Source organism: Drosophila innubila (genome assembly GCF_004354385.1).
Source record: "Drosophila innubila isolate TH190305 chromosome 3R unlocalized genomic scaffold, UK_Dinn_1.0 2_E_3R, whole genome shotgun sequence".
Classification (NCBI taxonomy): domain Eukaryota; kingdom Metazoa; phylum Arthropoda; class Insecta; order Diptera; family Drosophilidae; genus Drosophila; species Drosophila innubila.
In genome coordinates, this window is record NW_022995380.1 from 22733489 (window position 1) to 22761322 (window position 27834).

The following is a 27834-nucleotide window of genomic DNA, read 5'->3' on the forward strand; positions in this document are numbered from 1 at the left end:
ATTGCTTTAATTTAATTTCGTTAGCAGCACAAATAGTTAATTTTCTTTTTCTTTCTTCATTGATTTGACAACGAACGTTTTGCGCCGCGTTTTGTAACAAAGGGCTGTCACCCAGCTTAAAAGATGCCACCCAACAAAATTGTTGTATTTTTTTCATATACCTTTTTTTAATTTTTGAAGTTTGCATTACCTTAAATCGCTAAGCAAATAACCTATTTGCTATTATATTTGCTTAGTGCTAAAATTTAAATTTAAGCCTGCCAGCCCCTTTTTCGATGCGTTTTAATAGTCATATTAAAAAAAGTTGGCAGCCCATATGCAGGTGAAAAATAGTGTTGTGAAAATAGGAAAAAAATATTCTGACATTTCTGTTGGGGGCGAAAAGTCGTTTTGTCGGTGTGTATTAAATTTTGTTTTATTTTTTTATTAGGTAATGTATGAAATTATCAAATAATTTAACAGCAAGTTATCGTTTGCAACAACAAGAATCGGTCGAACAACAAAGTGAATATGCTGCGCTCCAAACTGACACAGGCGGCTTGCGCCGCTCAGAGAGCCTTTTCCACAACCCCACGAGTGTTGGCCGTCAAGCAAATGACGGTACGTGATGGTCTTAACAGCGCCTTAGACGACGAATTAGCCCGAGATGATCGCGTATTCCTGCTCGGCGAGGAGGTAGCACAGTACGATGGTGCCTATAAGGTGAGAAAAGATTTGTGTGACTTTGCCACTTGTATGACGATTACGTAAACACAGCCAGCCCCAAGTGACAGTTTGTCGGCGCACTGACAGCTGTTCCAACTAAGGGGAGAATTTGCGGGGCAGTAAACAGTTAGTTGGATGGTGTATGGGAAGGGGTATCGAACGCTTTCCAATTTGCTGATTACAATTCCTGCAGAGGTCACACTGAGATTTTGTGACCGATAACGCACAAATCGAGAACACAAGTTGCGAGTCAAGTTCGAATGTATAATTTATTGATTTGTGTCCTTTTTTTTTATAGGTATCACGTGGACTGTGGAAGAAGTATGGAGACAAGCGTATCATCGATACGCCAATCACAGAAATGGGATTCGCTGGCATTGCGGTGGGTGCTGCCATGGCCGGTTTGCGGCCCGTTTGCGAGTTCATGACCTTCAACTTCTCAATGCAGGCCATCGATCATGTGAGTACCACATGCACCCTACGACACACACACACACATACGCTACACACACACACACACACTCCTTGTACACACAACCAAGCAGTAGCTTAACTACTCATATTATCTCATGAAATACCAAACACGTCAACTACCAATTAATGCCCACCTAGTCTACCTAGAGTTGAATACCAATTCAAGTTTGTCACAAGCTCGCTTCAAATTGTCTTCATTTAAACGTAATGGGATAATATGGGTTTAGAATCAGTTTAAACTGCTGCTGCTGCTGTCCAACAAGATACAACGATTGAGAATTAGATTGAATGACTAATATCACCCATATTATCCAATTATGTGCAGGCCAAGTTGCTTAAACCCGCCGGCAGTCTCCTCCTGCGTCAGCCACCAACCGGCCTAAAACATCAGCCCCAGCCCATCGGTGATCGTCAGCTGCCGTACAACAAAATCATCGAGAGTCCACGCTCCACTTGGCTAACTGAGATCAATGACATTCTGCAGAGGGAGCGTGTGGGCGAAATAATTGCTCCGCCGCTGGACAAGAGTAAACCCGACAAAATGGAGGCAGCTCGTCTGATTGTCATTCGGCGGCGCAAGATGAAGAAGCATAAGCTAAAGAAGCTGCGTCGCAAGATGAAGTTCGAATGGGCGAAAGTGAGGCAACGTCGTGAGATGCGCAAGGAGAAGGCATTCCAGGCGCAATTATTGGCACAGATCAAGCAGGCGGAGAGCTTCAGTGCGGAGCAGCATGTGGCCGAGACACTGCGACAGGCCAACGATGTGGCATTGCCACGTTACTGGAAGGGACGACGCTTGCCCGCATTTATCATTAAGCAGAAATTAGGCATTAAGTGAAAACACCTCTAAGCGAACCAAATAAAATGCGAGTGTACAAACTTGAATTGGTATCTACTCTAGTGGCATTAATGAGAATTAGGAAACAGTTGACACATTACCACTTGCTTCAATCTTTAGGTTATCAACTCGGCTGCCAAGACATTCTACATGTCTGCGGGCGCCGTCAATGTACCCATCGTGTTCCGTGGCCCCAATGGAGCTGCCTCTGGTGTTGCGGCACAGCATTCGCAATGCTTTGCCGCTTGGTACGCACACTGTCCCGGACTGAAGGTCGTCTCACCTTACGACACTGAAGATGCCCGAGGATTGCTCAAATCTGCCATTCGTGATCCCGATCCAGTTGTCATGCTGGAGAACGAACTTATGTACGGCACTGCATTCCCCGTTGATGACAAAATCACCGATGTGGATTTCCTTGTGCCAATTGGCAAGGCAAAGATTATGCGACCTGGCAAGGATATAACCATTGTGGCGCATTCCAAAGCTGTGGAGACAGCGCTGCAGACTGCCGCTGAGTTGGCTAAAAAGGGCAAGTCCAAGTGGCAATATTTTAATTGGGTTTTCCATAATAACTCAACTTGTTTAACACAATTCAGGCATCGAAGCTGAGATTATTAACCTGCGTTCCATACGCCCGCTGGACATGGAAACGATTTTCGCCTCAGTCCGTAAGACCCACCACTTGATTACAGTGGAAAATGGTTGGCCACAACATGGTAAGCTGCGAAAATGCACATAATATATAGCTTTAATTATTTGTAAATGTTATTATACACGCCCAGGTGTTGGCGCCGAGATCTGTGCCCGGTTTATGGAGGATCAGGCATTCTTCGAACTAGATGCGCCCGTCTGGCGTTGCTGTGGAGTTGATGTTCCCATGCCCTATGCCAAGACGTTGGAGCTGCATGCACTGCCCCGTGTCCAGGATGTAACCGATGCTGCTCTTAAGGTGCTCGGAGGAAAGGCCAGAGCTAAATAATCACTTAGACAACAATCCACACGCTAACTAAATTAACTGTTCTTATCGATTCGATGGTCATCAGTTGTCCAAAATTTTACAATCAGTTGCAAATCGAAAACGTGAAATTTTAATTGTTTTGTCATGCCATTTTCCAACATTTTAAGTTGATTTAATTTTTGGTAATCGAAATCTCTGCGGAAAATAAAAATATCTATTATTTACTTATATAAATGTCATCTTTGGTATCCATTTTCTAGCCATTCGTTTATATATTGCCAAATTATTGCCAAAAAAAAACTAAAAATAAATTTAATTTAAATTGCGCGCCGTTTGCAGATTTTTTCATTTCCTTTTATTTAAATTTGTGCTTAATTCAGCCCTGGACACTGGTAATGAATTTTACAGCACTGACAGCTGCAGCAACAATTGTTGTTGCCCAACACTGGTTTGTCAGGGGAAAAAGTATCAATAACAAAAACAATTATCAATGAAAATTGACTACGCATATTAAGTGCAATGATTTGACTGTAATGGCAAACAGTTCCAGCTCCGATGAAAGCTCCAAAGCGCCTGAAAACTTTCAATTATCAAGCGTCTCGACAAACGACGACGAAGAAGAGGTAGATGTCTGTGATGGCGTTGCCGTTGGCTACACAAAGAATCCAAATTGCGATGTGCGCGTAAAGACAACAACAGCTGGTGGCGCGGGTGGCACCACGGGACTGCGCTGTCCACTATGTTGCAAGCAACAGCGTCATCTGCATTGTCGGACTTGTGTCAAGAATGGAAATATTACTCATAGTTCTGACGAGAGAACTGAAAGGTTGTAAAGCACACACACAAGCATGCACGCTTACACACACACACACACACACACAATGATGACATGTGTTTAATTGCATTCTTTTTTAACATTTCAGCCTGCAGGAAAAACAACAGAAATATATCAATCTACAGGCGAGCCTGAAAACTTATAGCAATCGCTATGAGCATCTCATACAACAGCACAAATGCAACGAGAATCGCATGATTGCGATCCGGGCGAAGCGGGAGCAACTGCAGCTGTTGCAACAGCTGATCGGCAGCACGACGCAGCGACTGCAGCTGCTCGGCGAGCAGAGGGATGAACTGCGTCAGGCGAATGCGGAGAAACGCAAGAATCTGCCCAAGTATCCTACCAAGGTGAAAATGCTGGAGGATTATGTGATTGATCGTTCCATGCGCATCGATAAACTTCGGCAACAGCACTTGGGTCTGCTGGACAGCATCAAGCAAACGGCACGCCGGGACATACAGCAGCTTGTCACCTACATATTTCCCATCACCGAGGTGGTGCTAAGGGACGAGCAGCAGCGTAAGGTGACCGCCGAGAGGAGCGAGGAGGCGGAAACCATTGCAGCCCTGGCCGATGCCAAGAACACCTCGTATATACGGGGTAAGTGGGTATTCCATGGCAGCGGAATCAGTGAGGTACAATATCGGATTGTGGGCCCCTCGCTGCCAGCCAATGGCGACTACTCCGCCTACCTGGACTGGCTGTCCGACAACAAGGACGATGTGCCCAAGACAACGGCCAACGAGATTACGCCCAGTCGCTTTGAGGCCTATCGCATTGTAGGCGCTCTCACATACACAGCACAATTGACGCAGTTGCTCAGCTTCTATCTGAATGTGCGACTGCCACATAAGCTGGCATACGGCGACTTCTGTCGCAAGCTGCTCAACGAGGAGCAGTTCCTGCGCAAGGTGTGTCGGGTCAACAACAACATCATGTATCTGGCCTACACACAGCAGGTGAAACTGCGAGCACTCAACGAGCAGCATACCCTCGAGAATATACTGGCCATATTGGATCTGGAGCGCAGTGATTTAGGGCGATTCGGTCACTTGGATGTGAACAATGCGCCGCTTATGAAGTCGGTGGATTCCCTACTCATTGGCATTGAAACTGCCACAGAATCGGAATCTGAAGATGAGAGCTCGCTGCGCCTGGACTGGGAATCGGTGCCGAGTGTTAGTGTGTCTCAGCCCGAGCTGACAACAGAGTCCAATCTGATACCTGCGGTGGCACAACAATCCACAATTGCGATGGCAGCCAATAAATTCACCTCAATGCTGCGCTGGATCAAGTGAAACCCTGTTAATTTTAACTAGATTAAGTTAAGCTCAATGGAGCGACAAGCGGTAGATATGAGAGATAGCTCCATCAAGTGAACCACCATTAAAAAATCAATGTGCCCCATGCCAAACAAAATACAATACTAACAATCTGAAGTAGATTATAGATTTCAGAATGGGGACAAAAAAAAATAGATAACAATTCTGTTAGGTGATGTACGTGTATAAATAGATGTATCCAAAATGAAAATGCGCTTTTGTTTTTTGTTTTATTATACAATATAACTTATTTTTCTTTTATTTAATAAAAATTGGTTCACTGTAGATAACTAGATACAACTCGCTTGATTCATCTTATATATCATTCAAAGTACATACTTTTAGTTTTAGTTTTGGTGGACTTGATGGATCTTTTCATAGACTTGAAACGAAACACACACAGAAGAACATGACACCGAACCTGGCATACCCTTTCCGAATGCATGTAAATATATATGACTTTTAAATATTTCCCTTGAGTTTCGTGGCAGTGAATGATATAGTACATAATGCCAATCTGGGGCAGCGAAACAAATGTTAAAAACTGAATATTGACTTAATTTTAATGAAACCTACTAACTAAACGTCGACGTCGTCATCTCTTCAACTCTTGGAGATATATATCTTTCATTTGCAAAATTAGAATCGCTTTGGGAGCGAATTAAGAATCGAATATTGTAAATTTAAACATATTTTGTGGGCAGGTGATGTGCCGCGTGTGCCGCTGTTGCACTTGCAGTTGCAGCTGTGGCTGCTGCTGCTGCTCTTGCAGAGTCGCTCAACAATCCATCGACAGCGGCTGGTGGCGGCGGGGAAGGCTTCAGAAATACTTGTGGCAGTGTTGTTGCTGTTGTTGTCATTGATGGTGCGACAATTTGAGATGATACGCTGGCCAAAGAGCCATTCAATAATCCCAATTGCGCATCATATGCATCATAACGACCCGATGCACTCATCGATGAGAGCACAAGGGCCGCGGCCACCGCCTGCTCGTGATTGTAGAATGCCGACACCGACACCGTTTGGGGCTGTGTGGCATTCACCAAATGTCATTGATGCGATGTGGTTCCAGCTCCCACACCAGCCCCTGCACCCGTTGCGCCCGTTCCGGCGCCAGTGCCGGCATTTGATCCTGCCGTGCCTGCACCCTTAAGGCCTTGTGTGGAAAGTAGTGAGCATGGTGACCAATTCATTTGCTTCTCGAGTGCCGACAAATCCGACAGTTTCTTCAATATATTCGGACTACGAGTGAGATCGTAAGCAACAGCTGTCGACGATCCTGTTGTTGGGGAAACAGATGAACGTATGACGCCAGCTCCCAGCTTGCTGCCAGCACTGTTATTGTTATTGTTGTTGTTGATGTACATATTGTTGAGATTAAAGCCAAGTGATCCATTGATGCCATTGGGCACTGTGCCCGTTGTGCTTATCACTGACGCGGCCTTACTCTTCTGACTTGTCTTCGTTCTCGACTTGCTGCTGACTGTGTTGGCCATTTTGGAAGCTGCTGGAAAAACGCCAACGATCTCGACGCCATCCGACTCGCTGCTGCTCTCGCAACGCACCACAGCGGCTTGCACACTTGTCCAATTATTAGCTGCCAACTGCTGTGATGTCTGCAATATATCGCTGGGATTCTTATAGTTATCCAGATTGATGACATGCGGCACTGGCCGTGTTGTGGAATGTAATGCAGTGTGTGGCTGTGATTGTGGCTGTGGTTGTGCCTGTGCCGAGTTGAGAGCTGAGGCCGTCATAATGTTGTAGATGCTGTGATCCGTCTGTTTGGTGGGCGATGCCAGCTCCAACATGCTTGCCGCAGCTGCCACAACAGCTGCATTCAATGCAGCTGCCTGCGCCGACGTGCTCGGTTGTGTCATCATTGTGTCCGTCTGCGTCAGCTGTTTCTTCTTCTTGGGCGGCTTGACAACTTGCTTCGATTGTGCTGTGGATGATTTGCGTTTCAGGCCACTTGACGAGGCACTTGCAACCGAATCTGTATCGGAATTGGCTCGCGAGTGACTCTGTGTTGTGACCGTCAGATCATCCAATTGTTTCAGGTAATTGTTAACAGCTGGCATTGATCCAACTCCTGTTGTTGTTGTTGTTGCTGCTGCTGCCGCCGCCTGTGACATCTGTGCAAGAGTTGCCGCCAACTGTTGTTGGAACTTGATTTTGGGCGGTTTAACGGTCGCCACAACAGCACCGTTGGCTGGAATATCAAGTTTACGCTTTACACTATTTGATGAGGCACTTGTAGCTGAATCCGTATCGGAATTGGCACGCGATCGACTCTGTTCAGTGACCGTCAGTTCATCCAATTGTTTGAGATAATTGTTGGCAGTTGATGTGGATGATGCTGGTGCGACAATCTCAGTGGCTGTGCTTCCACTGACCGCTGCCGCTGCTGCCGTTGATGATGATGGCTTCTTTGCCTTCTCTTTAGGCTTTTTGCTGTCGTGCTTGTGTCGTCTAATCTCACGCTGCAGTTCCTCGCAACGCATCCAGCCGGTGGCCCACAGATCCACTAACTTTTCCTTAAGGTATCCATTGATGAACTGCTCGAGTGAATCCTTTCGCTTGCCCAACACTGCATAGGATGTCCATCGTGCTTGGTAGACTTCGTAGAGACGCTCGCGTAGTTCATCGGTCCACTCGAACTTCTTGCGTGGCATCTTTGGTGGATGCTCCGAATTAACATCCGCCGCACTGCATAAAATATATAGTTTAATTAAAAATTGAAAGGAATCAAATAAATTTATCTGTATCTTACGCAAGTTCCGCAAATCTATGCAACTCGATCTCATAGTCGGCAATAGCCTTGGGCATAACCTCGGCCACGGCCTTGCGTAGTTTCTCCAATGCAATTGTAGTCTTGTTCTTCTCCTCCCTGGCACGTAGCGCCTTCCCCCTGCGCAGTATGAAATATTTGGGCAGCTGCAGCTGATACTCTAAATGGGCAAACACCATGTTCCTTTCGTTGCGCTCTGTGCAAAGCAGAGCCTCGTAGATCCTGCCATTCAGACATAGAAGAGATAAGTTTATAAGTTCAATACATTTCCCATTACTTTCACCACTTACTTGAGCAGCAGCGCCGTCAGTTTGCTATCAAAGTAGAACCTTTTGCCGCACAAATCTCTGCTTCTAACCATTTCCTTAAAGCTGTTAATGTTGGCCAGAATGTCTTTATCAAGTGTTGCCGGTAAAATGGTATCCGCGGTACGTAGATCTACAATAAAAGTCATAGTTAAATATAAATCCAAAGTAAGATCATATTAGTTTGCTTACTGTCATTGCCATCCTTTCCCTTTGGTCCTTTCTCGGGTCTTCCTTGCTCACTGGCAGAATCGGTGTCACCATTCTCACTGCTCGACTCCACATTCGTTGAGGTTGTGCACTTGACTTCTCCATTGACAACGCTCTTGGACGGTCCATCGACTTGGCCCTGGGATTTAAGGAAACTATCCCGTTTGGCCTTCAGCATATCCTTGACGGTTGTGGTCTTGACAACCTTCTTAAGAGCCTGGGCTTGAGCTTGTCGTTCCTCAGAGTCTGAGACTTCGATGGCATTGGGACGTGGCGAGTTCGACGAGGAGGACGTGGCGACATTCAGTTTATTGCTTGTCTTCTTGGTGGCGGCCTTCTGCTTGACATCGGCACTGGTTTTGGGTAACTTTACAGCATTTTTCTTGAATTTCTTTTTATCGTTGGTATTAACAGATTTGGCACTGTCCACATCATCGAGGCTTTCGCTGTCGCTATCGGAGCCATCGAGACTTTCACTATCGCTGTCCGAATCACTGCCATCATCCTCATCCTCATCGTCATCATCATCATCATCATCTTCGTCGTCCTCATCACCATCATCGTTATCGTTATCATTGTTACTGCTGACTTTATTATTTGCTCCATCCTGTTCATTGTCGCTTGATGATCCAGATGATGATTCGGACGAATCATCCGAGCTGCTGGAGACAACACGCTTGCGTGATCTCTCCGGCATTTTGATGATGGCATCGGTGCGCCTGGTGCTTGACTTCTTGTTGAGGTTCTTGAACTCCAATGCGCCGCAATTAATATAAAATCCACCCTCCAAAGTCTCAACCTCCTCAGGTAAGATTTCATCATACTGCAATAAAAAACCAGAAATGAGAAACTGACCAAACATGATTTTAAAAGAAAAAATGCTCACCGCTTCGGTATTGTCTATAAATGAATCGGACTCATCGTAACCCATGCCAATGTCATGGAAATCATCCTTTTTGCGGCGTCCACGTCCCCTGGCATAGGAATTGCCATACTTGGCCTCCAGTTCCTTGGCAATGCGTGCCACATCGTCATCATTATCGGCAAATGGATCAGTGCTGACAGTGTTTGTCTTCATTTTCAGCATTTTTGCCTTTTTCTACAAAGGATACTTGGTAAATGGGCGAGTCGACCGTGGATAAATGGACGGTACTTACCTTCTCCAGGTACAAGAGCTTGGAATAGTTGAACTCGGGATATCGACTGGAGTCCGTTTCAAACAATTCCAGTTGCAGTCGAACACTCTTGTTGGCCGACTTGCTGCTCTTGTTGGGCTGCACTGCATCCGTGTCCAGAAAGTCACCGAATCGCGAGAGTATCGGCGGCACAGCATTGAAGCCCGCTTCTTTGCTATTAAAACTGCTCCTTTGAGTGCTGATTGTGGTGAGGGACACACGCTTGTGCTCGCCCAGCTTCGACATTTCCACAGCCCCCCAATCGTGAGGCTGAATTCCAGAATGCACACGCGGTAAAATGCAGAGTAACGAAAACTGTGTGTGGAAAGGAATACCGAACAGATGAAACGAAAATGCGAATTGCAAACGAAAACGGTTTTAATTTAACTTCCCGCCCTTTTGCTAAGCGGCACGCCGCGTGTTTTGTATGCCAAACAAAAACAAAGGCAACAACAACGACGGTGACGACGAAGGCAACGACGACAGCGACGGCAATGTCGGGCCCCACCTCCTGCTGACTTTCAGTGATGTCTGTTTCTGTGTCTGTTTCGGTTACTGCTTCTGTTTGTGCACGTACACCACACACACTAGCGACAATACTCTACTCTACTCTACCAGCTCATGGCCTGTTTTCACTTTTTTATTCTTGTTGTATTGCAATTAAACTATAAACGTAAACATTTGCATTGATTAGACACGTTATTTGCTTGCGTGCGCTCTTTATCTGCCACTTGAGATTAATCCAGTGCAGCACCTACAATATACATATTTGTCACTTTTTCATTTTTGCAATTGAAAATAAATTTGTAATTTTGGCGTCCAGCCGGCGCAAACAACACAATCACATGGGGCAAACACAGATATGATCATGGACACTTAAACGCAACGGCTATTGCGAGCGTAATTTATTAGTTTAAGCTTATGGTTTTCAAATATTTACGCACAGTTTGTAAATTGTTTCTTAATCAAATCTTGCGCTGCCGTCTTCAACGCTAAACATTTTCACTGCACTCATGCCGCCGACCCCGCAATTAATTCATTTGAGCGCTTAACAGCACTGGCCGCGAATTCGCAATATATCTGTCTCGCTCTTATCAGCTCTGTTCACACTTTGGCGCTCGAAACTGTTGCGCAGCAGTATTTTATGCACAATTTCAATTGTAATGACATACTTTTGATTATATAATTTCAGTATTTAAGATTATTCTTATTATTTACAAATAAATTACATTGTCAATCATTAAAATTGTTTTTTTTTCTTATTATAGTAGACTATATACGTTATTTCAACATAATTATTAAATTTTATGCTAAGCAAATATGTAGAGAAATTCCCAAAATGTAATAAATTCTCCATAGAACGAGACATGAATGAAGTATCCATTGTGATAAGAAAAAAAATACTAAATCAGTATCCATTCGATATAATCGCAGCAGCTGTTGTCCAGTGTGCAACACACTTTCCGTTTGTTTTGACTGCAGTTTATGCGTTGCCCAGCACTGCTCGCAACAGCTGAAAACAAGTGGGGAGCTGCCTTGTAGTCTCTCTCGCTCAGTGTAATTGCGTGCATTGGAGCTGAATGCTTCATAAAACGCCAAGTGAGTGCTTTAAATTATAATTAACTGAAGTGTTTTGTGGATTTGATTTACAAGTGTGTGTGTGTTCACTCTACAAAATAAAGTTGCATGTTCGGCAATTCCAATTCGAATAAATGCAAGGCAGCTATTAACGAAAATTGGTGGGCTGAAGCCTTATCAGAAAATACGAGGAGTGTGCAATAAATAAAAGTGTGCCATATTGGTACTTAGCCTGTGGTTAAAGTGTACATTCATATACACAGACACACATACATACATATATGTATATTCATGTTGCCTTATGCTTGCAGCTCCAACTACCCCCAATAGCCCCCCGCACTCGCCCTCGATTCGTGGTGTTGACATCGAGTGACCGCCGTTGAAAGAGCAACGTACGGGACTTTAACAAAGGCAACCACTTTAGTCGTTTAGTGACTTTCGCCTGAGACGCAGGAATCGCTCTCGCTTCAATTCGATATTTGCAACATAACAAAGCTGCTGCCCATCCCTCCCACACACATAACGGAAACTATGTGGAACCTGGCAGCGAGACAATAAAGAGTCCGCCTTGTTCATTGTCTCAATACATTCATATTCATTTTTGTATATCTGCACCGACTTGGAGAAACCTTACACACGCACGTAGGCTCTGACAACGGTGAGTAATATGTACCATTAGTAATTAATATGGATGGTACGTTGTACCCATTGTATAAAACAAATAGACAGATACAGTTGTCGCACAAGACAATAGCAATTAGCGATAAGCGATAAGGACCCGCAGAAGCAGCGACAGTTGCTATATGTTATCTGTTATCTATTAGCTATCTATCTAGGAAATTTAAATACATTTCACCTCCTCACACCATCACATCCCTAATAGCTGCACTTCCCCAGAAATGAGTAATCGAGTTGCGGTAAGTGACCTTGAGTTTCTCGTTGTTGTAATTGTCATTGCCTTGCAAGCCAAATTTGTTACACAAAATTCAATTTCATTGGAAAGCAAGAAAATGTCAATGAAAATATCAGTAGCTTACATTTGGCGCCCGTTAAGGCCCACAAAACAGGTTTCTATTTATTTTTGGGCAACAGTGGCAAGGCGGACAACATACCAAAAACGTGCAACAAGTAGCTCATGTGTATTTATCTTTGCACACATAATAAAAATACATTTAATTCGCTTTAAATGCGTCATTATTGTCAATTTGCGCAATGTCTTTGTTTTTTTTCTCTCTGTTGTAGTTGTAGTTGTTGTTGTTAGCTTTATTAGTGGCGCTAATGTTTGCCGCCGGTTGAGATCGGCTGATTTGTTCGTGGATCACGTTTATTATCGAAGAGCATCATCAAAAGTCAAATACAAATAGCAGAAAAATAATTCAATTACATACATTTGTATACGGTGCATAAACAAAAGAAAATATTCTCTTTGTGCGCCGAAACTTGAATACCCTTCCCTTCCTGTATTTATTTGTAATTCTGTTTTGTACACAAAAGTATTTACCAAACCTTGCATACTTGTGAGTACATATTTGCAATGCATACCGAACTTAATAATAAACTTATGAATTGATAAAAAACAAAGCTGCTTTTCTTATCTGATATGATTCAATAAAACATCCAAAAAGAAAAAATATATAAGTTTCTTATTATACTATCTAAAATTTGCTTAAGTCGCGCTTTTAAAACAGTGAAAAATAGTAAAAACAAAAATCCTTTCCTTAAGTTTTTTTTTTTATTTTAATAATTTTATAATAGCGAAAAAAGTATTTCTTTTTTACGGGTAAAAGTTCAAAATGTACATATATTCTTAATACAATTGTGATTATAATCGTATCAAATGCTTATCAGCTTTAAATACATATATTTATATATATATATTAATTTACATAAATACAAGTTCGCGGAATTATAAATAAACATAAACGAGTTTTTACTGATGTGCAAATGCTTCCCTGTGGGATGAAATTGAATCATTAACATTCTTGTGAATAGTACAGTCCATTATAAATAATATCAACACCTGCAAGAGATGATTTCTTTATGTTTTATTTAATCTTTCTTGATTTTTCTATTACAATTTTCTTTTCTTTTCAAGACCTCACCGAACACTTACTTCATTATGGTCTGACATTTAAACATACCTATGTATGTACATTTATATATCTATAATGTAGAGAAAAAGTACAAAAATAGTTGTCGTATAATTAAAAGCATGAATTGTGCTGATAGTATCTTTAACATTACAGCAGTCAATATATATGTACATATGTATACTACACACACAGCCTCGTACATAGACAAGCATATGTACATATATATATATAAGACATGAGATAAATTTATGAAGATAGAAAAAAAAAGAGACGTAATATTGATGATATGTGTTCTGCTCTATTCTAATGACAGCTTTCAATTCTATATTTGACTCCAGAGAGAGAGCCACCAAAATGACTGAGAGCATGGAGCTGGTGAACAAATATGGAGAACCGTTGCGTTATGACCGCAATTTTCAGGGTCCCCGACAACGTAATCGCAGCTGCACAGATGTACCCTGTCTGATAGTCTTCCTGCTGTTCCTGGCCGGTTGGGGGTTCATTGCCCACTATGCCATACAGCATGGAGATCTCAACCAACTGATGGTGCCAACAGATATGTTTAATCAAAAGTGTGGCATGGATTCTGGTGTGCTAAACAAAAAGTATTTATTCTTCTTCAACCTGGACAAATGCATCGACCCGTTGGTGCCCCTTACAGGCTGCGATACGCCACAGGTAGGTAATGATACAACTACCAAGAGTTTAATTTAAATTTGTCAATCTCTTACAGGTATGCGTGGAGAGTTGTCCCACACAGAATTTCGTTTGGGATAGCATGAAGAACATGAACTTTGATGAACTGAAGAAGCGTCTTATCTGCAAAACGGATGCTGATAAGGCAACGATTTACTCCAAGGCGGATATTGAGCGTGCCATATCCGAGAATCGTTGTGCCCGCTTTTATATCCAGAGTCAACCGTTCTTCAACCGTTGCATGTTTGAGTTCTCCGATGATCTGTGTAAATTTATACCCAAGATACTCTATCGCAATCGCCGAGACTCCACACTGATGCTGCATGGCAACGTATCTCAATCCCAAGAGCTGCAGTTGGAGGCAATGGCATTGATGATGCAATCCGAGGCACAAGCTCGTGTGGCGCCTCAAGTTAGCACAAAGCAGGAGACAGACGATGAACAAGTTGGACAGTGTCGACGTCACCAGTTAAACAGTGCAGTGATTAAGGAGAAAATGATGCAGACGGACACACAACTTGCCAAGATGGTGGGCAACCTAGTGACACGTTTCTTCAATGGCACACACGATGCCCAGCGTTTGGGCGAGGAGATAGTTGAGGATCTAATCAACTCGGCAACGGTTGTGCTATTTGCGCTCTCGTTCACGCTGATTGCTTCACTCTTCTTCATTTCCCTGATGCGTTGGCTGGCTGCGCCCATACTCTGGTTCTCCATATTCGGCGTCCTCACTGGCCTTTTGGTGGCCATCTACTACACATTTAAGAGCTACACGTTTTGGAAGAATACACCAACGGTGCCCTTGCATGGCTGGAATGTGGAAGAGCAACTTCAAAATATTCTGCGGGATTCCAATAACTGGCTCTATCTATCCATATTTTTGTGTGTCTGCTTTGTGATCATATTCCTGCTGGTAATTGTGCTGCGCAAACGCATCAGGATTGCCATTGCGTTGACAAAGGAGGGCAGCAAAGCCGTTAGCACCGTCATCAGCACCGTATTCTTTCCGATCTTCTCCTGGGTGCTCTTCATTGGCGCCATTGCCTTTGCCATTGGTGTTGGCCTTTATCTTGGCTCCATTGGGAAGCCATCCTTCCGTATGGTGCGCCGCCTGACCGCGTCTGGCGAGGTGACCAACGAACCGTGCATTTGCAATGGACCAGCGATTAACTACACCGTGGGCAATGCTTGTGATCCACAGATCTTCCAGCAGTATTGTCACATCAATCAAAGGCTTGATAATTGCATTCAGACCACATGCAGCTTTGTTGAGATTCAAAATCCCACGTTGGTGCGCTGGGCAATCGTATATAATATATTTGGATTCCTCTGGCTGAGTTTCTTCATATCCGCATTCAGTGATATGGTGCTGGCAGCAACCTTTGCCAGATGGTACTGGACATTCAAGAAGCGGGACGTTCCCTATTTTACACTGACTCATGCCTTTTGTCAAACTGCGCTTTATCATCTGGGCACGTTGGCCTTTGGGTCATTGATCCTGGCCATATGCAGGATGATCCGTTTGGTGCTGGAGTACATTGATGCCAAATTGAAGAAGTACGATAATACGGTGACACGTGCCATCCTTTGCTGCATGCGTTGCTTCTTCTGGTTGTTGGAAACCTTCCTCAGATTCCTCAATCGCAATGCGTACATTATGTGCGCCATTCACGGCAAGAATTTCTGTTCAAGTGCCAAGGATGCGTTTAATCTCTTGATGCGAAATTGCCTACGCGTTGTCACACTGGACAAGGTTACCGACTTTTTATTCTTTCTGTCCAAGCTGCTACTTACCGCTGGAGCAGGCGTGTCCACCTACTATTTTCTGGTCAACAATCCGGCTGTTGTACACTTAAACTACAATGCCGTCCCCACAACTGTGGTGGTTATTGGTGCCTTTCTTATAACCAGCGTCTTTTTCGGCGTCTACTCGATGGCCGTGGACACGCTCTTCCTTTGCTTCCTTGAGGACTGCGAACGCAACGATGGAACACCCGAAAAACCTTACTTTATGTCCAAGCAGCTTATGAAGATTTTGGGCAAACGGAATAAATTTCCACAACGCCAGCGACGTAGCAAATAAATAGAAGGCACTAGGATTAAGACGCACCACCAAAGGCAATATGCAATATTAACCGATGTAAATGACAGTGCAAAATGTTCAGAAGCGAAGGAAATGAGGTTGCTTGGCCGACATATATAAGACATTTCTAGATATAGTAAGCATATATTTATTGTATGTAAGTTAACCGACAGGTTGTGCGCGAATATTGCTCATGATAAATTTGATTAGATGGATTAGGTGGCGACATTTGATTTGGATGCGCTGCAATTAGTTTGTACATGTCATGTAAATGTAACCAATCTTATGTTCCACTTTTGCCAACATTTATTCAAACGAACAATATCTTTTTCGCAAATACGAAATTATTAATACAAACATAGTATATATATTTACAAAAGATCACTCATGAAACATACGAGTATTTACAAATTGAAATTTTATGTGGCTCAGCGCGATCATTAAAATGGGTGCTCAATAAATTATGTGATAGGCACCGAGGCATAAATATGAATTTATTAAAATTCTAAAGACAGACCAAAAGCAATACGCGAATTTCTTGCGAAGAACTTAATTCAAATCTCAGAGATATCAATAATAAAATGAAGATTTAAGGCTAAGCAGTGAATTATTAGCTAAACTGAAGATTGAAAAAAAAAACATACCATAAGGTATTTATTTACAACTAATTTATGCACATTTTGAATTTATTTTAGTTTGATTTCTTTTGTGAGCCTATTATTGGAATTTAATAAAATTAAATTCATCTCGATTCACATTGATTTATCAGTTTGCTAAGCAAATATTCTTATTTTAAACAGTGTGAATTCTTAAAACATTAATAATGGCAGTTAAAAGCGCAAAAAAAAATTATCTATACATAAATTATATAAATATTATTAATTAGAAAAGTAAGTTTTACAATTTTCAATATATTATATTAATAAACAAGAAAAGAGTTTCGAAACTAAAAGGGAATATCTTTGAGCACGCTGTCGCTAACATTCAGCAAATCATCGTTATCCCCGTATTCTTCAATATTCAGATCAAATTTAGCAGGCAGCTCAATAAATTGATTCACATCGATTTCCTTGCATTTGGACTGCAGCTGCTGTGAGTCCTGGCAAGGAGTGAGAGAGTCTTTTAGCGATTAAATGATATTTAATAAGAATTTACTTACATTTAATATTTGATCATTAAGCTGAATACGCGGAATGACTTTCCCTTCTATCGAAGGACCAGGCACAAGTGCATCCAGTCGTCCCGATGGCGATGTGCTGAGATTCTGTACATTGAGCGATGCATCCAATACTTTCAACACCGCAGCGCTTTTGGCATACGAGTTGTTACTTGTATCGCCCACTTGAGCCTGTGGTATCCTCTCAATTCTTGTATGCTCATTGCAATTCAATGGAGTGAATGGAGACTCGGCGATGGCGGCATTAGGCTTTGGCGAAGTGGGCACAGTTAGTGTGCTTTCATCAAAGCCAAATGAGGCATGCAACTGTTTCCATTTGCTGCCCAAGTTTGAGAGATTCGGCTGGGCGACTGGCTTGGACTTTTTGTTGATTGTGCGCAGCAGCTGCATTGGATCAAAAATCTTGGAGCGATTCAAAGTGTTGTCTAACTCCGTGAACTGATCTTGCTGTTGTTTCGTCTTGCGCGCTGAACGAAGCGGAGCCGGAGCTGAAAATAGATTAAACCAAATGTCATTAAAAGTCAGACAAAAAATAAATAATCACAAACCTAGCAAGTTATTGCATGTAACCTCAAATTGCTTGGCATTAAAGTCATCCTGCAACGGTAAGCGAACATGGACTTTTCGCACCGCTCCTGCTCCTTCCGGTTTAATTGGTGGCGTGGAAACGAACTTTATCAGGACTGAATTGTCTTTGACAATGGGTTGACTATTCACAGGACGCATTGGTGTGCTTGGCACTGGCAACTGTAAGGTGTTCACTTGCGACACATTTCCACTGATATTGTTGTTGTGCTCCTTGATCCGTAATCTCAAATTCTTTTGAACATCATTCACTTGGGTCTCGAGCTGCTGGAGGTTGTCGCGCAATTCTTGCAAATCCTTGGTTACAAACTCGTTTGATTCACTGTAGTGATCATTAGCGTCCAAGTGCTCAGCGATTGTATCGCTGATGCCATTTAAAGCAGAAATCAGTGCGTTGCCTAAAAATGAAGTCAATTAATTAAATTAAAAAGACAGTTCAGCTAAACCATGCAATTTTGATACGAAATCAAGCAACGAATTTATCATGATGAAAGTCATTTAGCATATAAATTCAACCGATTATTGAAATTTAAAAATAGATTCAATAGAACTCCAAATTCTCTAATATTGTATTACTTTTGTTTTCTTACAAAATTATAATTTTGAATTTAAAATATTATTTTTTAAATTTAATTTTTATTTTAAATATAAAGTAAATAAATAATCACCTGTTGCATTGCCTGTGCCAGTTGTAGTGCCGAAAAACTTTTGGAGGCTGCGTAATGCATAATCCGCAGATTCCTTGTTTTGTTTCAACGCCGTCTGCTTGGCCAGAAAGCGATCCATGGCATCTTTTAGCACACCCTGTGGTCCCTCTAGCGTTCTAATCCTCTCGAGGGGCTGTTTTATATTCTGATCGCATTTTTTTCGATTATACGCCTCAAAATCCTCCAGAAATTGATCGTCCAGCAACAGCGTCACATCGACATTCGTCTTTTTCGAAATTTCAAAGAATATATCTCGAATCTTCTGAGTGCACTGACGAAATCGAGCCGTTAACTGCTTCAGTTCATCAATATATGCCGAGGCGTATTCCTTCATAAACGAATTTTGGGCTGACATGCTTTGCACATTCAAATCACGTATAGTAGCTATATCCAGATCCACACTCAGCGCCTTTTCCCTTTGCTTGGTCAGTTCCTTCACCACGAAACCCACTAAATCTAAGACGAAGTTGATAAATTTCATTCCGCCTGGCATGACAACCAGATAGGATTTTATGTTGGTCCAATTAAGTTGATGCTTCTCATTTAAATGCTTGAGATAATCCACAGTGGTGGACCGAAAATTTGCCTCCGATTTCTTGTCCGTAATTGGCCAATAGAATCGTCGTTTAAACTCTACGGGATCCAAAATGCGAAACAAATAATGCATCACTTGAAAGAAAGCTGCTTGATTGGGCTTCAAAAACATGTCCCAAGACAGCAACTTAACCATTTCTTCGGTCATTGGATATAACAAGGAAAGGCCTTGTAGCTTTTTATGCAGTTTTTCACTTTGTTCCTTTTCTTCTGCCCTCCACGGCGCGATCATTTTTCGGTCCATATTCTAAGAGTATTTTTATGTCGTATATATGCACCAACTGTGTAAATTGCTGCACTAGAAGCACTTTTCTTTATTTAATTAATTTATAAATTTCCAAAGCGTCGGCGGTGTGCCGCTCTGTTTTCAAGATGTCAAGATTGTATCGAATCTTTCAGAACAAGTTCGATTGAACGTCTTACCAAAGTGAACGAACGAACAACGTCTCTGATCAGTGCTGCCAACTTTTAAGAGAATTATATAGCTGTTTTTGGCTGGAAAGCTTCCGAAAAACAAATGCATTTCCGATGCAAAATAGCTAAAATACTTGCCTACTTTCTTAGCACCGCCATCTCGATCATTATTGCTAAAAAAACTTAAAATATTTAAGCTGCGCGCGTTATGCTAATGAGGAGTAATGTCCCTAAATTGTATACCTAAACTATACCAGACTATTCTGGTATATCAGATGTTAAATACGAAATTCTTATTCAGTATTAAGAAGAGCACTGGAAAAATGAAATGTAGGTGAATGTAAATATCAATATGCAATAACTTTGGAATAAATTAATAGTTTGATGAAAATTTAATATTCGAAATTAAATTAAATTAAGAATAACATTTTTATGAAGGTGAATTATTTTTGCATTTTGATAAGTGACAAGTTGCCAGATCGGTAAATTCTGTAGGGTGGCAGCCTTTGGACCGGGTGGCAGTCCTCCTCACCAGTGCTGGCAAGTTTGGTGGGAACAATAATTGTTAACTGGCTGGAAAGCATCTAAGTTTTTTTTGGGCACTTTTGCAAAGCTTTACCAAAAATATTACTGGCAAAACATAGCTGAAAATATATTTAAAATAGCCAGATTTCCAGCTAATGGCAATTTCGAGATTTTTCTTGCAAACGATTTTTGAAAATAGCCAGATCTAGCTATAAAATACCTAATTTGGCAACAGTGTTTACTTTTCGATTAGCAAAGCAGGTTAGCACGTCAAAAGACATTCTAAGAAGTTTACTTAAATTATAAGTGCACAAGGTTTGTTGAATTTGAACAATATAGATTCCAGAAGATAGTCGCTGCACACGCAGGAAAATCACTGCACCCACAAGTTGGACGCCTAATGTTGTCGAATTCCACGACCCATCAGTGCACTTTCTACAAACAATAATAGATATTGACCGACCGCCACAATCTGTCGACCTTTCGTTGGAACTAAAAATCGATCAGGCGTGCAATTTAAATGAAAAAAAATTAATTTTGAAACAATTGCTTAATTTTGCAATGAAATTTTAAAGACAAAGTAAATATGATAATTTTAATGAATGATTCTAAAGAAAATTCATGCAAACTTTAAAGGTCTAGCTTCAAGATTGACGCACCGTTTGGTTTTACCGTTACCAAAAAGATTTTGAAGTCAAGAAATCGTCAACATGGAGGAAGATAAGATACCATACATATTAAACGGTGATATTTTTCGCATCGAATGTCGAAATGGCGATAATGTGACTGTCCGATGCCTTTATTGTAAACGTAAACATCGCGGTAGTATACGCTTTACAGGCAATTTTACAAGGCACATCAAGGTAAGACATCTATCAAATTTTTTTATTGCAAGTGAGAGCTAAAAAGTAAAATTTTTGAATTAATTTTTTTAATTTTAACAGCGTTCTCATCCAGATTTGCTTGACAAAATGCGTGAAATGAAAAAGGCAAGGTCTGTAGAACTCGCTGAAAAAAGAAAGGAGAGAAAACGACTCAAAAAAATGGGGCAATCTAGAAACGACGACTATGAAGTCGTCGATGATGCTGCGTCCTCCTCACCTATTGAGCAACAACCTCTAGAAGTGAACTTCATAATCTATGAAGATGCTGCGTCCACCTCGTCTATTGATCAACAATATCCAGACGACGACTTCGAGTTCTATGAGGATGCTGAGGAACAACTCTTAGAAGATCAAGATGAAGTCGTAACAGCAAGCTTACTACATGAATTGCGATCTTTGCCAGAAAGCAAAGCAAAGCTACTGCGGGATCGTTTACAGAAAATAGTATTACAAGTCCGTAGAGATCGGGAAGAAGCTGTTGTCGGTTTTAAGGATAAAAAATAAATTCTTTATATATTAATATTAATGAAAGTATTGAGTTAAGAATAAAATAAATTGCTTAGAAAAGAAACCAAATCATTGACAAAGAAATATAAAGTAAATAAAATACAAATTTACTATTTTTATTTTATATTTAAAAATTAACGTCAAAGAAATGTACGAGCAAAACAACTGCACGACTGAACTATATGAACTACAGTCAGGAAATTATTACGTTCATAAGCTTTAGTGAATAGTTCAAATGAACCTGATATGAACAATACAATACAACTCTGTTAGTGGCAATTTCTGCGGAGAAAAAAGACAAACGTATAAAAATCTAAAGTTTACGCAGATTTGTACGGTCAAGTGATTAGTGGATCGCATTCCACTCTCTCAAAATGGCTGATGACATGGCGTTGAATCAAGGAGCGGACAAGCGTATGGACACTTCACTGGACGACGGTCCGCCCGGCGTCGATGGCAACGATGCGAGTGAAAAAAACGAGGAGGCCGCCGTGCACGCATCACGCAAGGGCAGCAAAAGCAAATCAACTTCTCGTCGTCGATCAACATCGCGACGTCGCTCAAATTCACGTCACGGTGTTTCATCGCCACCGATGCGCCGACGTCGTTCACATTCACGCTCACCGACACCGCCGCCTCCCCCTCGTCGGGGTCGCTACGATTCACCGGATTATGGTCGATATCCACCCCGACGCAGATTTGATCGACGACGTTCTCCAGATCGTGATCGTCGACGTTCACCACCTCGTCGTGGTCGACGCGATCGCTATGGTAGATCACGTTCTCGTTCCCGCAGCAATTCACCTCCAAGACGGGGTGGCGGTCGTGGCATTAGTCCGTCACGCTGGTCGCCCAAGAAAAAGCCAGCCTCACCGCCGCTGCCAGCACCATCAGCACAACAGCTAACTCATCCAGTCCAGACCGCGGGCTACGGCGTTATGCCGGCAGCAATGTACGCCCAAGGACCTTATGGTGCTCCAGATGTGTACGGTCATCAGTACGGCATGGCGCCGCCAAATGCTTTTCCCCCGCAGGGTCCGCCGCCAGGCTATGGCATGCCAGGACCGCCTCCAACACAGGCGACCGGATTCAATGCAGGCTACGGCGCTTGGGGTGTAAATGGTAAGCTTGCAAATTGTATGAACTTTTAATTGGTTCAGTGTACTTTTACTGTCACTTAAGCTAATGTTAATGTAAGCAAGTGTTATAAATTGCATTATATAATTAACACGTCAACTGCTTTACAGAATATGGACAGCAAGTGTGGCTACCGCAGACGCTAGCTAATGTACCTCCAGCTGCTCCAGATGTACTTGCAACGCAGCAGGCTGTACTATCAGTGCCAGGACAGTTGCAGCAGCAGCAGCAACAACAACAACAGCTGCCACAACAGGCGACAATTATGGAGGAGCAACCACCGCCGGCGCTTGAAGGCGCAGGTTTGCCACCACAGGATGGTAAGTGTGGAAATGAATTTTAACTTGGCTACTTACGACAATTCTCACATGCAAACACCTCTCACATTATATATTTTATTATTGTTGTCATGGTTACGACCCCTAACAAACAAAAACAAAACAAAACAACTTGAATGTAATTGTAATTTGTTAATTGTCAAAACAAACTAGACTTAAAAATGCATTGTAAAGACCATACAGTATCTAGCTATATAATCGCAGCGAGAGCTTAAACTGACCCGAAGCCGAAACCGGACCCGGGCTCTGGTAGCACTTGATATATTGCATTCCATTAACGTTAACAAAGCGCAACAATTTGTCATTTGTCGTGTGATTTTGTCCAAAAACCAAAACTTCTCATCTGGGGGGAAGCGGCACACACACACAGAGTCACCAACCAGTTACGTCGGCACGAACGGACGGGCGGACGGTCAACGTCGTCAGCCCCAACACGCACTACAAACTACAAAAATCCCGAGGACAGCAGATCCGACTCCCGACCCGTCTCGATATGCTCCCGATATGCTCCGTTCCGGTGAATGCATCCGTTGGTCAGACTATTTGTCCAACTGTGTGTAAACTCGCCGTGAAATGCACTCGAGAATGCATTTTGTAAATGAAATTTGAACTTTAAATCAACTGCTGGGAATGTGCATTAATTAATTTCTCTTTTTCTACCTCCTCCCCGATAATCTATATACTGACATCATCATCATCAGCCGTGGCCCAGGAAGCTGAGAATCAAAAGGAAGAGATCAAAAAGCAACGTACCAACTATCAGAAAAAGGTATCGCTGTTGAAGAAGGAAATCAAGGCACTTAAGGATCAACACGACGACTTAAAAGCTGGCGATGCGCCACCATCGCCAACCACTAAAAATTTCATTGAGCAAAATGATCGACTTCAGGTCAGTTGTCATTTCACAATTTATTTGAATTTTACTAATTTAATAAAAATCATTTCAATTGCAGTTGCAACTGAAAAAGAAGCTGGACACAATGGAGAATGTTATCGATATGCTGAATGGCATTATTGGCGACGAGGAGGCCGACGAGGAGCAGGAGACAACGCCAAAGACGACGCCGGGACAGGCCAGCAGTAAAACCTCTCAAGCGGCTGCTAAGGTCACGTCGACAACAAGTGATAGCTCTGGTGATAGCTCCGATTCAAGCTCTTCGTCGAGCAGCTCCTCGGATTCATCTACAGACGATGATGGCGATGAGGAGAACGGTGATAACAGTCCAACAAACCGTCTCAAAAATCGGGCCATCAAATCAATGAAAGCCAAACAGCGCCAGAATGAAGTTGCATCCAAAACGGTTGCACCTCCAGCTCAAAATTACAATTATGTATTCTTCGATTCGGAGAAATATTGGTGTGAGAGCTGCGGTGTGTTCCCAAAGACGGCACGCGACTATCTGAAGCATCTGCATGCCGAGGAGCATATGAATCGGGAGATCATGGAGACACCCTGGCACGTGGGCATCGATCATGATCCCTTTCCCACCATTGACAAGGCGCCCGTCATGCGTGTTCCAGTTCGTGGTCTACAATTCTTGGTGCCCGCCAGCGCCTGGTACTGTAAATTATGCAGCGTTTGGATCGGGGATTTGCACTGCGCCTCACTGCATCTAAGATCTCGAACACATGCCAATAAATATGATGTAAGTCATCCAAGTTATTCAATTGTCATCATAATTTCTAAAGCGAATATAATTGTGCATTTTCAGCTGTTTATGAAGAAGCAGCCAAACTATGAGACCGAATGGTTGGGGAAACGTGAGCGGGCCCAGCAACAGCATAAGGAGAGCGAGGAGGCGAAGCTCAAGAAGGCCAAGAAGGATGAGGATAAAACATCAAAGAAGCGCAAGAAGAAGAGGTTAGTATATATTGACCTTACACTTTATACACAAATGAAATACTGATATAATAAAAGACATTATAATCTATTTTAATCTTATTTAATTATTAATGAAAACGTGCTTAAATTTTGAGCCTCTTTTCAATTACAATGTACTTATATTATTGTCTGCGTTTTTACAAAATTTCAATATAAACTTTATAATGAGAAGATAAAAGAAAGATATCAAAATCAGTTTTGTATTCAGTCTAATTATTAGCTAATTATTATTATTATTACTGAAGTCGTTACAAAACATTCCAGTTTTTATTTCTACTTTAGGTTTCTCGATATTATTGCCTGATTAGTTTTAAAATATCGTGTTCCGATAGTATCGTAAGAAGATTATTATTTTTGATAACTTTAAATTTTATTCTATGATTTTGACATCAAATCTTGATCAAATTTAATTGAAACTGTCAGAACGCAGAATGAAAGCTGCAAAGAAGCGTTGGTTTGTTAATAATAAATAAAAATGAATACATTTATTTAAATTAAATTGACTTAAATGCATTGCTTTCAATAATCTTATGATATTTTCTACCATTTTCTTTTGCAGTGGCGAAAAGAAGAAAAAGAAGCGCAAGCATAGCAAGAAACATAAAAAGAATGCGAACAGTACGTCCTCATCAACGGACAGCTCCACATCGGACGAGGCAGATGAGGTGCAGCAACCAAAGAAAGTGCCTGCCACACCGGAGGTTGCACCCGCATTAAATGCATCCTCCATACGCGTTGCCATGCGTAAGCAGGAGGCGCCTCTAATTGTCAAACCGGAGGCTACAATGCAAGTGGCACCGCCACCACCTCCCATCATTAAGGATGCGCTGAATACGAGCGAACGTGGCAAGTGGACAAGTGCGGCAGTAAATGAGCTGAAGGAGGATGACCAAAAGAGACGCGACGATGCCATGATTCAGCAATGGAACACTGTGCAGCCGGTGATTAGCGAGAGTGAGAAGAAGCTTCTGGAGCAGCTCAAGGGCAAGCTCAAGAGCAAGGTGCGTCCCGTGGATGACAAGAAGAATGCTTTAGCAGCTGCCGATGAGAGATCGAAACGACACACCTCCAAGCGACGCAGTCCCTCGCCGCGCAGTGGCAGCCGCGGGCGCTCAGATCGTGATAGGCGAGATCGGGAACGCGATCGCGAACGTGATCGGGATCGTGGCCGCGAACGGGAGCGGGAACGTGACCGTGATCGACGCCGTTCACGCTCACGTTCCCGCAGCCGTGGACGTAGGCGCATCTCGCGCTCGCCACTGCGCGGAGGACGACGCAGTCGCTCTCGAGATGCTCGCTGGCGGCGTAGCCGAAGCCGCTCGGAAGAGCGCGTTGAACGCCCGGTGATCAAGCATTCCGAGTTTCGGCCACGCACGCTGCCCGAGCGTAAACAGAACGACTCCAAGCGTGACAAAAAGGATACGGCGAGCAAGCCAAAGCCAACCAAGATCAGCTCAACTGCTGCCACAACTGCAGCTGCCGGAGGCAAGAAGTTGCCCTTCATAGGCAAGATGCCTGTACTTAAGAAGCAGCCACTCCCGACGACGACTACGACGGCAACTGGCTACAACGATGCCGGCGTCTACACCAATGGAGGCACTGCGGATGGCATGACCGTAGCACCGCCACCTCCTCCACCACCTCCGCAAATGAGCATGGCACCTGCTGTGCGTCAGAATGCGCCGACAGCGGCACAAATCCAAATGGCAATGATGGAGGATGCCTTTGGCAATGCACCGCCTTTTCATCCAGATGCCGGCATGATGATGGACTATGATGAGTTGATGCCGGATCCAGTGCAGTTTGCTAATCTAATGACCCATTGTCCGCCTCCACCGCCACCTGGCGAAAGTACAAACGCTGATGGTAAGGAATCCCTGGATAATGACCAGGCAAGCGATGACAATGGCGAGGAGGATGTCTTACCGCCGGGCATTGATGAAGTCGAAACCGAAGATATGGCGCCACAGCCATTGGTTACAGGTGCACCAACACAGGACGGCGAGCTGCCCAAAGATTTGGCCGAGGCACTCAATATTATATTCCCAGCGGATCGAACATCCGAAGAGGGTAACGATGAGAACCACATGCCTGTCGTTCAACAAACTATAACAACCATCGTGGAAGATGAGCCTGTGCTGGACGAGCACAATTTGCAGGATCTGGCCAAGCAAGGCATACACTTGGTGTCCATCGAGGAGACCACATCGAGTTCATTGCCAGGCTCTGCTGTTGAGGATGCTCCAAAATCCGTAGACTCACCCAAGCAGTTGAGTGCAGATGAGACATCTCAGGGTGCATATTCACAGCTGGCCAATGGCAACAACACTGACAACTCCATGCCACCCCAGACAATCAGCCCCAAACAGATGGCAGCCCAGGAGATACCCATGCCCTGTTCCTCCCAAGCAGAGCCCATTGCGGATATCAAGGCCAAACACAATGAACAATTGGACGTGGCCAATATACCACAACCGCCAGCTTCGCCAACGGACAGCGAGAAGATGCGACGACAGGCAGAGCTTGATGAACTGGCCATGCTGGGCATTGACAGCAATGACATGGCGGCACAATGTATGTAAAGCAGCGCATGATTACACACACACACACAAACTCACACACCCCACACACGCACACATTCAAGACACAACTTGCATTCATTATTTGCTACTCTCTAATCCATAAATTATGTTAATCCCTAGATGCGTTATAAGCTTTGATTTGACATCTTTGGCCCAGAAGCGGCTACAGGCAACAGGTGGCGCCACTGTCTCCATTCTAACGACGGGCAGCAGATAAAGGCATGTCCAATTTTTAATTCACTTTATAAGATTTACTTTATGCCTATGTATGATTGTGTTTATGTGACAAACTGTTCTTAATAAATGCACATATATGTATGTAATATATGTATGAAGAAAAACAAAGTTGTTGCATTTGGGCGGGCAACTGGAAAGCTGGAAACTGGACACCAAGTGAAAAGAAGTACGTTGTAGGAGTAGTATGTAGTTGAAT

At 42.9% G+C, this 27834-nt stretch overlaps 7 protein-coding genes across 13 annotated transcripts; 5 read left to right on the forward strand and 2 right to left on the reverse strand.

Annotated features, from left to right (window-relative positions):
- Positions 1-350: 350 nt before the first annotated feature.
- On the forward strand, positions 351-3123 carry LOC117790647 (pyruvate dehydrogenase E1 component subunit beta, mitochondrial). Of its 3 annotated transcripts, none has more exons than XM_034630147.1 (6): positions 351-396; positions 463-702; positions 1004-1165; positions 2138-2549; positions 2617-2736; positions 2803-3123. In XM_034630147.1, exons 2-6 carry the CDS (start codon positions 511-513, stop codon positions 2997-2999), a joined length of 1083 nt encoding a protein of 360 aa, XP_034486038.1. In that variant the 5' UTR covers positions 351-396; positions 463-510; the 3' UTR covers positions 3000-3123. The 3 variants fall into 3 exon arrangements, with proteins under 3 accessions (XP_034486038.1, XP_034486040.1, XP_034486039.1); XM_034630148.1 differs by having other exon boundaries at positions 372-396; positions 487-702; XM_034630149.1 differs by lacking the exons at positions 2138-2549; positions 2617-2736; positions 2803-3123 and adding an exon at positions 1505-2064.
- Positions 3124-3409: 286 nt separating this feature from the next.
- Positions 3410-5349, forward strand: LOC117792628 (beclin 1-associated autophagy-related key regulator). Its single transcript, XM_034632840.1, has 2 exons — positions 3410-3804; positions 3902-5349. The coding sequence occupies exons 1-2, from the start codon at positions 3512-3514 to the stop codon at positions 5112-5114; spliced, it is 1506 nt and encodes a 501-aa protein (XP_034488731.1). The 5' UTR covers positions 3410-3511; the 3' UTR covers positions 5115-5349.
- Positions 5350-6159: 810 nt separating this feature from the next.
- On the reverse strand, positions 6160-10724 carry LOC117792625 (yemanuclein-like). The gene is made up of 6 exons (XM_034632833.1): positions 9602-10724; positions 9331-9543; positions 8427-9267; positions 8220-8367; positions 7912-8151; positions 6160-7847 (listed from the first exon to the last, which is right to left on the reverse strand). Exons 1-6 carry the CDS (start codon positions 9863-9865, stop codon positions 6188-6190), a joined length of 3366 nt encoding a protein of 1121 aa, XP_034488724.1. The 5' UTR covers positions 9866-10724; the 3' UTR covers positions 6160-6187.
- A 390-nt stretch (positions 10725-11114) lies between these two features.
- Positions 11115-16567, forward strand: LOC117792626 (CTL-like protein 2). 4 transcript variants are annotated; one of them, XM_034632837.1, is made up of 4 exons: positions 11115-11218; positions 11509-11855; positions 13627-13968; positions 14024-16567. In XM_034632837.1, the coding sequence occupies exons 3-4, from the start codon at positions 13645-13647 to the stop codon at positions 16067-16069; spliced, it is 2370 nt and encodes a 789-aa protein (XP_034488728.1). In that variant the 5' UTR covers positions 11115-11218; positions 11509-11855; positions 13627-13644; the 3' UTR covers positions 16070-16567. The 4 variants fall into 4 exon arrangements, with proteins under 4 accessions (XP_034488728.1, XP_034488725.1, XP_034488727.1 ...); XM_034632834.1 differs by having other exon boundaries at positions 13604-13968; positions 14024-16069; XM_034632836.1 differs by having other exon boundaries at positions 11509-11852; positions 14024-16069.
- Positions 16568-16826: 259 nt separating this feature from the next.
- On the reverse strand, positions 16827-19523 carry LOC117792627 (augmin complex subunit dgt6). Its single transcript, XM_034632838.1, has 4 exons — positions 18500-19523; positions 17795-18229; positions 17229-17734; positions 16827-17168 (listed from the first exon to the last, which is right to left on the reverse strand). The coding sequence occupies exons 1-4, from the start codon at positions 19374-19376 to the stop codon at positions 17016-17018; spliced, it is 1971 nt and encodes a 656-aa protein (XP_034488729.1). The 5' UTR covers positions 19377-19523; the 3' UTR covers positions 16827-17015.
- A 784-nt stretch (positions 19524-20307) lies between these two features.
- Positions 20308-21478, forward strand: LOC117790639. The gene is made up of 3 exons (XM_034630136.1): positions 20308-20390; positions 20718-20934; positions 21016-21478. Exons 2-3 carry the CDS (start codon positions 20782-20784, stop codon positions 21457-21459), a joined length of 597 nt encoding a protein of 198 aa, XP_034486027.1. The 5' UTR covers positions 20308-20390; positions 20718-20781; the 3' UTR covers positions 21460-21478.
- A 253-nt stretch (positions 21479-21731) lies between these two features.
- On the forward strand, positions 21732-27742 carry LOC117790365 (zinc finger matrin-type protein CG9776). Of its 2 annotated transcripts, XM_034629800.1 has the most exons (7): positions 21732-22584; positions 22710-22919; positions 23639-23826; positions 23891-24583; positions 24650-24798; positions 25379-27393; positions 27522-27742. In XM_034629800.1, exons 1-7 carry the CDS (start codon positions 21837-21839, stop codon positions 27530-27532), a joined length of 4014 nt encoding a protein of 1337 aa, XP_034485691.1. In that variant the 5' UTR covers positions 21732-21836; the 3' UTR covers positions 27533-27742. The 2 variants fall into 2 exon arrangements, with proteins under 2 accessions (XP_034485691.1, XP_034485692.1); XM_034629801.1 differs by lacking the exons at positions 21732-22584; positions 22710-22919 and adding an exon at positions 23381-23531.
- Positions 27743-27834: the final 92 nt, after the last annotated feature.

Coding starts and splice junctions, on each gene's coding strand:
- LOC117790647 (XM_034630147.1), top strand. CDS start 511: ATGCTGCGCTCCAAACTGACACAGGCGGCTTGCGCCGCTCAGAGAGCC. Junction 703..1,003: donor AGTACGATGGTGCCTATAAG/GTGAGAAAAGAT, acceptor TTTTTTTTATAG/GTATCACGTGGACTGTGGAA. Junction 1,166..2,137: donor CAATGCAGGCCATCGATCAT/GTGAGTACCACA, acceptor TTCAATCTTTAG/GTTATCAACTCGGCTGCCAA.
- LOC117792628 (XM_034632840.1), top strand. CDS start 3,512: ATGGCAAACAGTTCCAGCTCCGATGAAAGCTCCAAAGCGCCTGAAAAC. Junction 3,805..3,901: donor TCTGACGAGAGAACTGAAAG/GTTGTAAAGCAC, acceptor TTAACATTTCAG/CCTGCAGGAAAAACAACAGA.
- LOC117792625 (XM_034632833.1), bottom strand. CDS start 9,865: ATGTCGAAGCTGGGCGAGCACAAGCGTGTGTCCCTCACCACAATCAGC. Junction 9,268..9,330: donor TTATAGACAATACCGAAGCG/GTGAGCATTTTT, acceptor TTTTTATTGCAG/TATGATGAAATCTTACCTGA. Junction 8,368..8,426: donor GGGAAAGGATGGCAATGACA/GTAAGCAAACTA, acceptor CTTTTATTGTAG/ATCTACGTACCGCGGATACC.
- LOC117792626 (XM_034632837.1), top strand. CDS start 13,645: ATGACTGAGAGCATGGAGCTGGTGAACAAATATGGAGAACCGTTGCGT. Junction 13,969..14,023: donor CAGGCTGCGATACGCCACAG/GTAGGTAATGAT, acceptor AATCTCTTACAG/GTATGCGTGGAGAGTTGTCC.
- LOC117792627 (XM_034632838.1), bottom strand. CDS start 19,376: ATGGACCGAAAAATGATCGCGCCGTGGAGGGCAGAAGAAAAGGAACAA. Junction 18,230..18,499: donor TGGCACAGGCAATGCAACAG/GTGATTATTTAT, acceptor CTTCATTTTTAG/GCAACGCACTGATTTCTGCT. Junction 17,735..17,794: donor TACATGCAATAACTTGCTAG/GTTTGTGATTAT, acceptor ATCTATTTTCAG/CTCCGGCTCCGCTTCGTTCA.
- LOC117790639 (XM_034630136.1), top strand. CDS start 20,782: ATGGAGGAAGATAAGATACCATACATATTAAACGGTGATATTTTTCGC. Junction 20,935..21,015: donor ATTTTACAAGGCACATCAAG/GTAAGACATCTA, acceptor TAATTTTAACAG/CGTTCTCATCCAGATTTGCT.
- LOC117790365 (XM_034629800.1), top strand. CDS start 21,837: ATGGCTGATGACATGGCGTTGAATCAAGGAGCGGACAAGCGTATGGAC. Junction 24,584..24,649: donor CACATGCCAATAAATATGAT/GTAAGTCATCCA, acceptor GTGCATTTTCAG/CTGTTTATGAAGAAGCAGCC. Junction 24,799..25,378: donor AAGAAGCGCAAGAAGAAGAG/GTTAGTATATAT, acceptor TTTCTTTTGCAG/TGGCGAAAAGAAGAAAAAGA.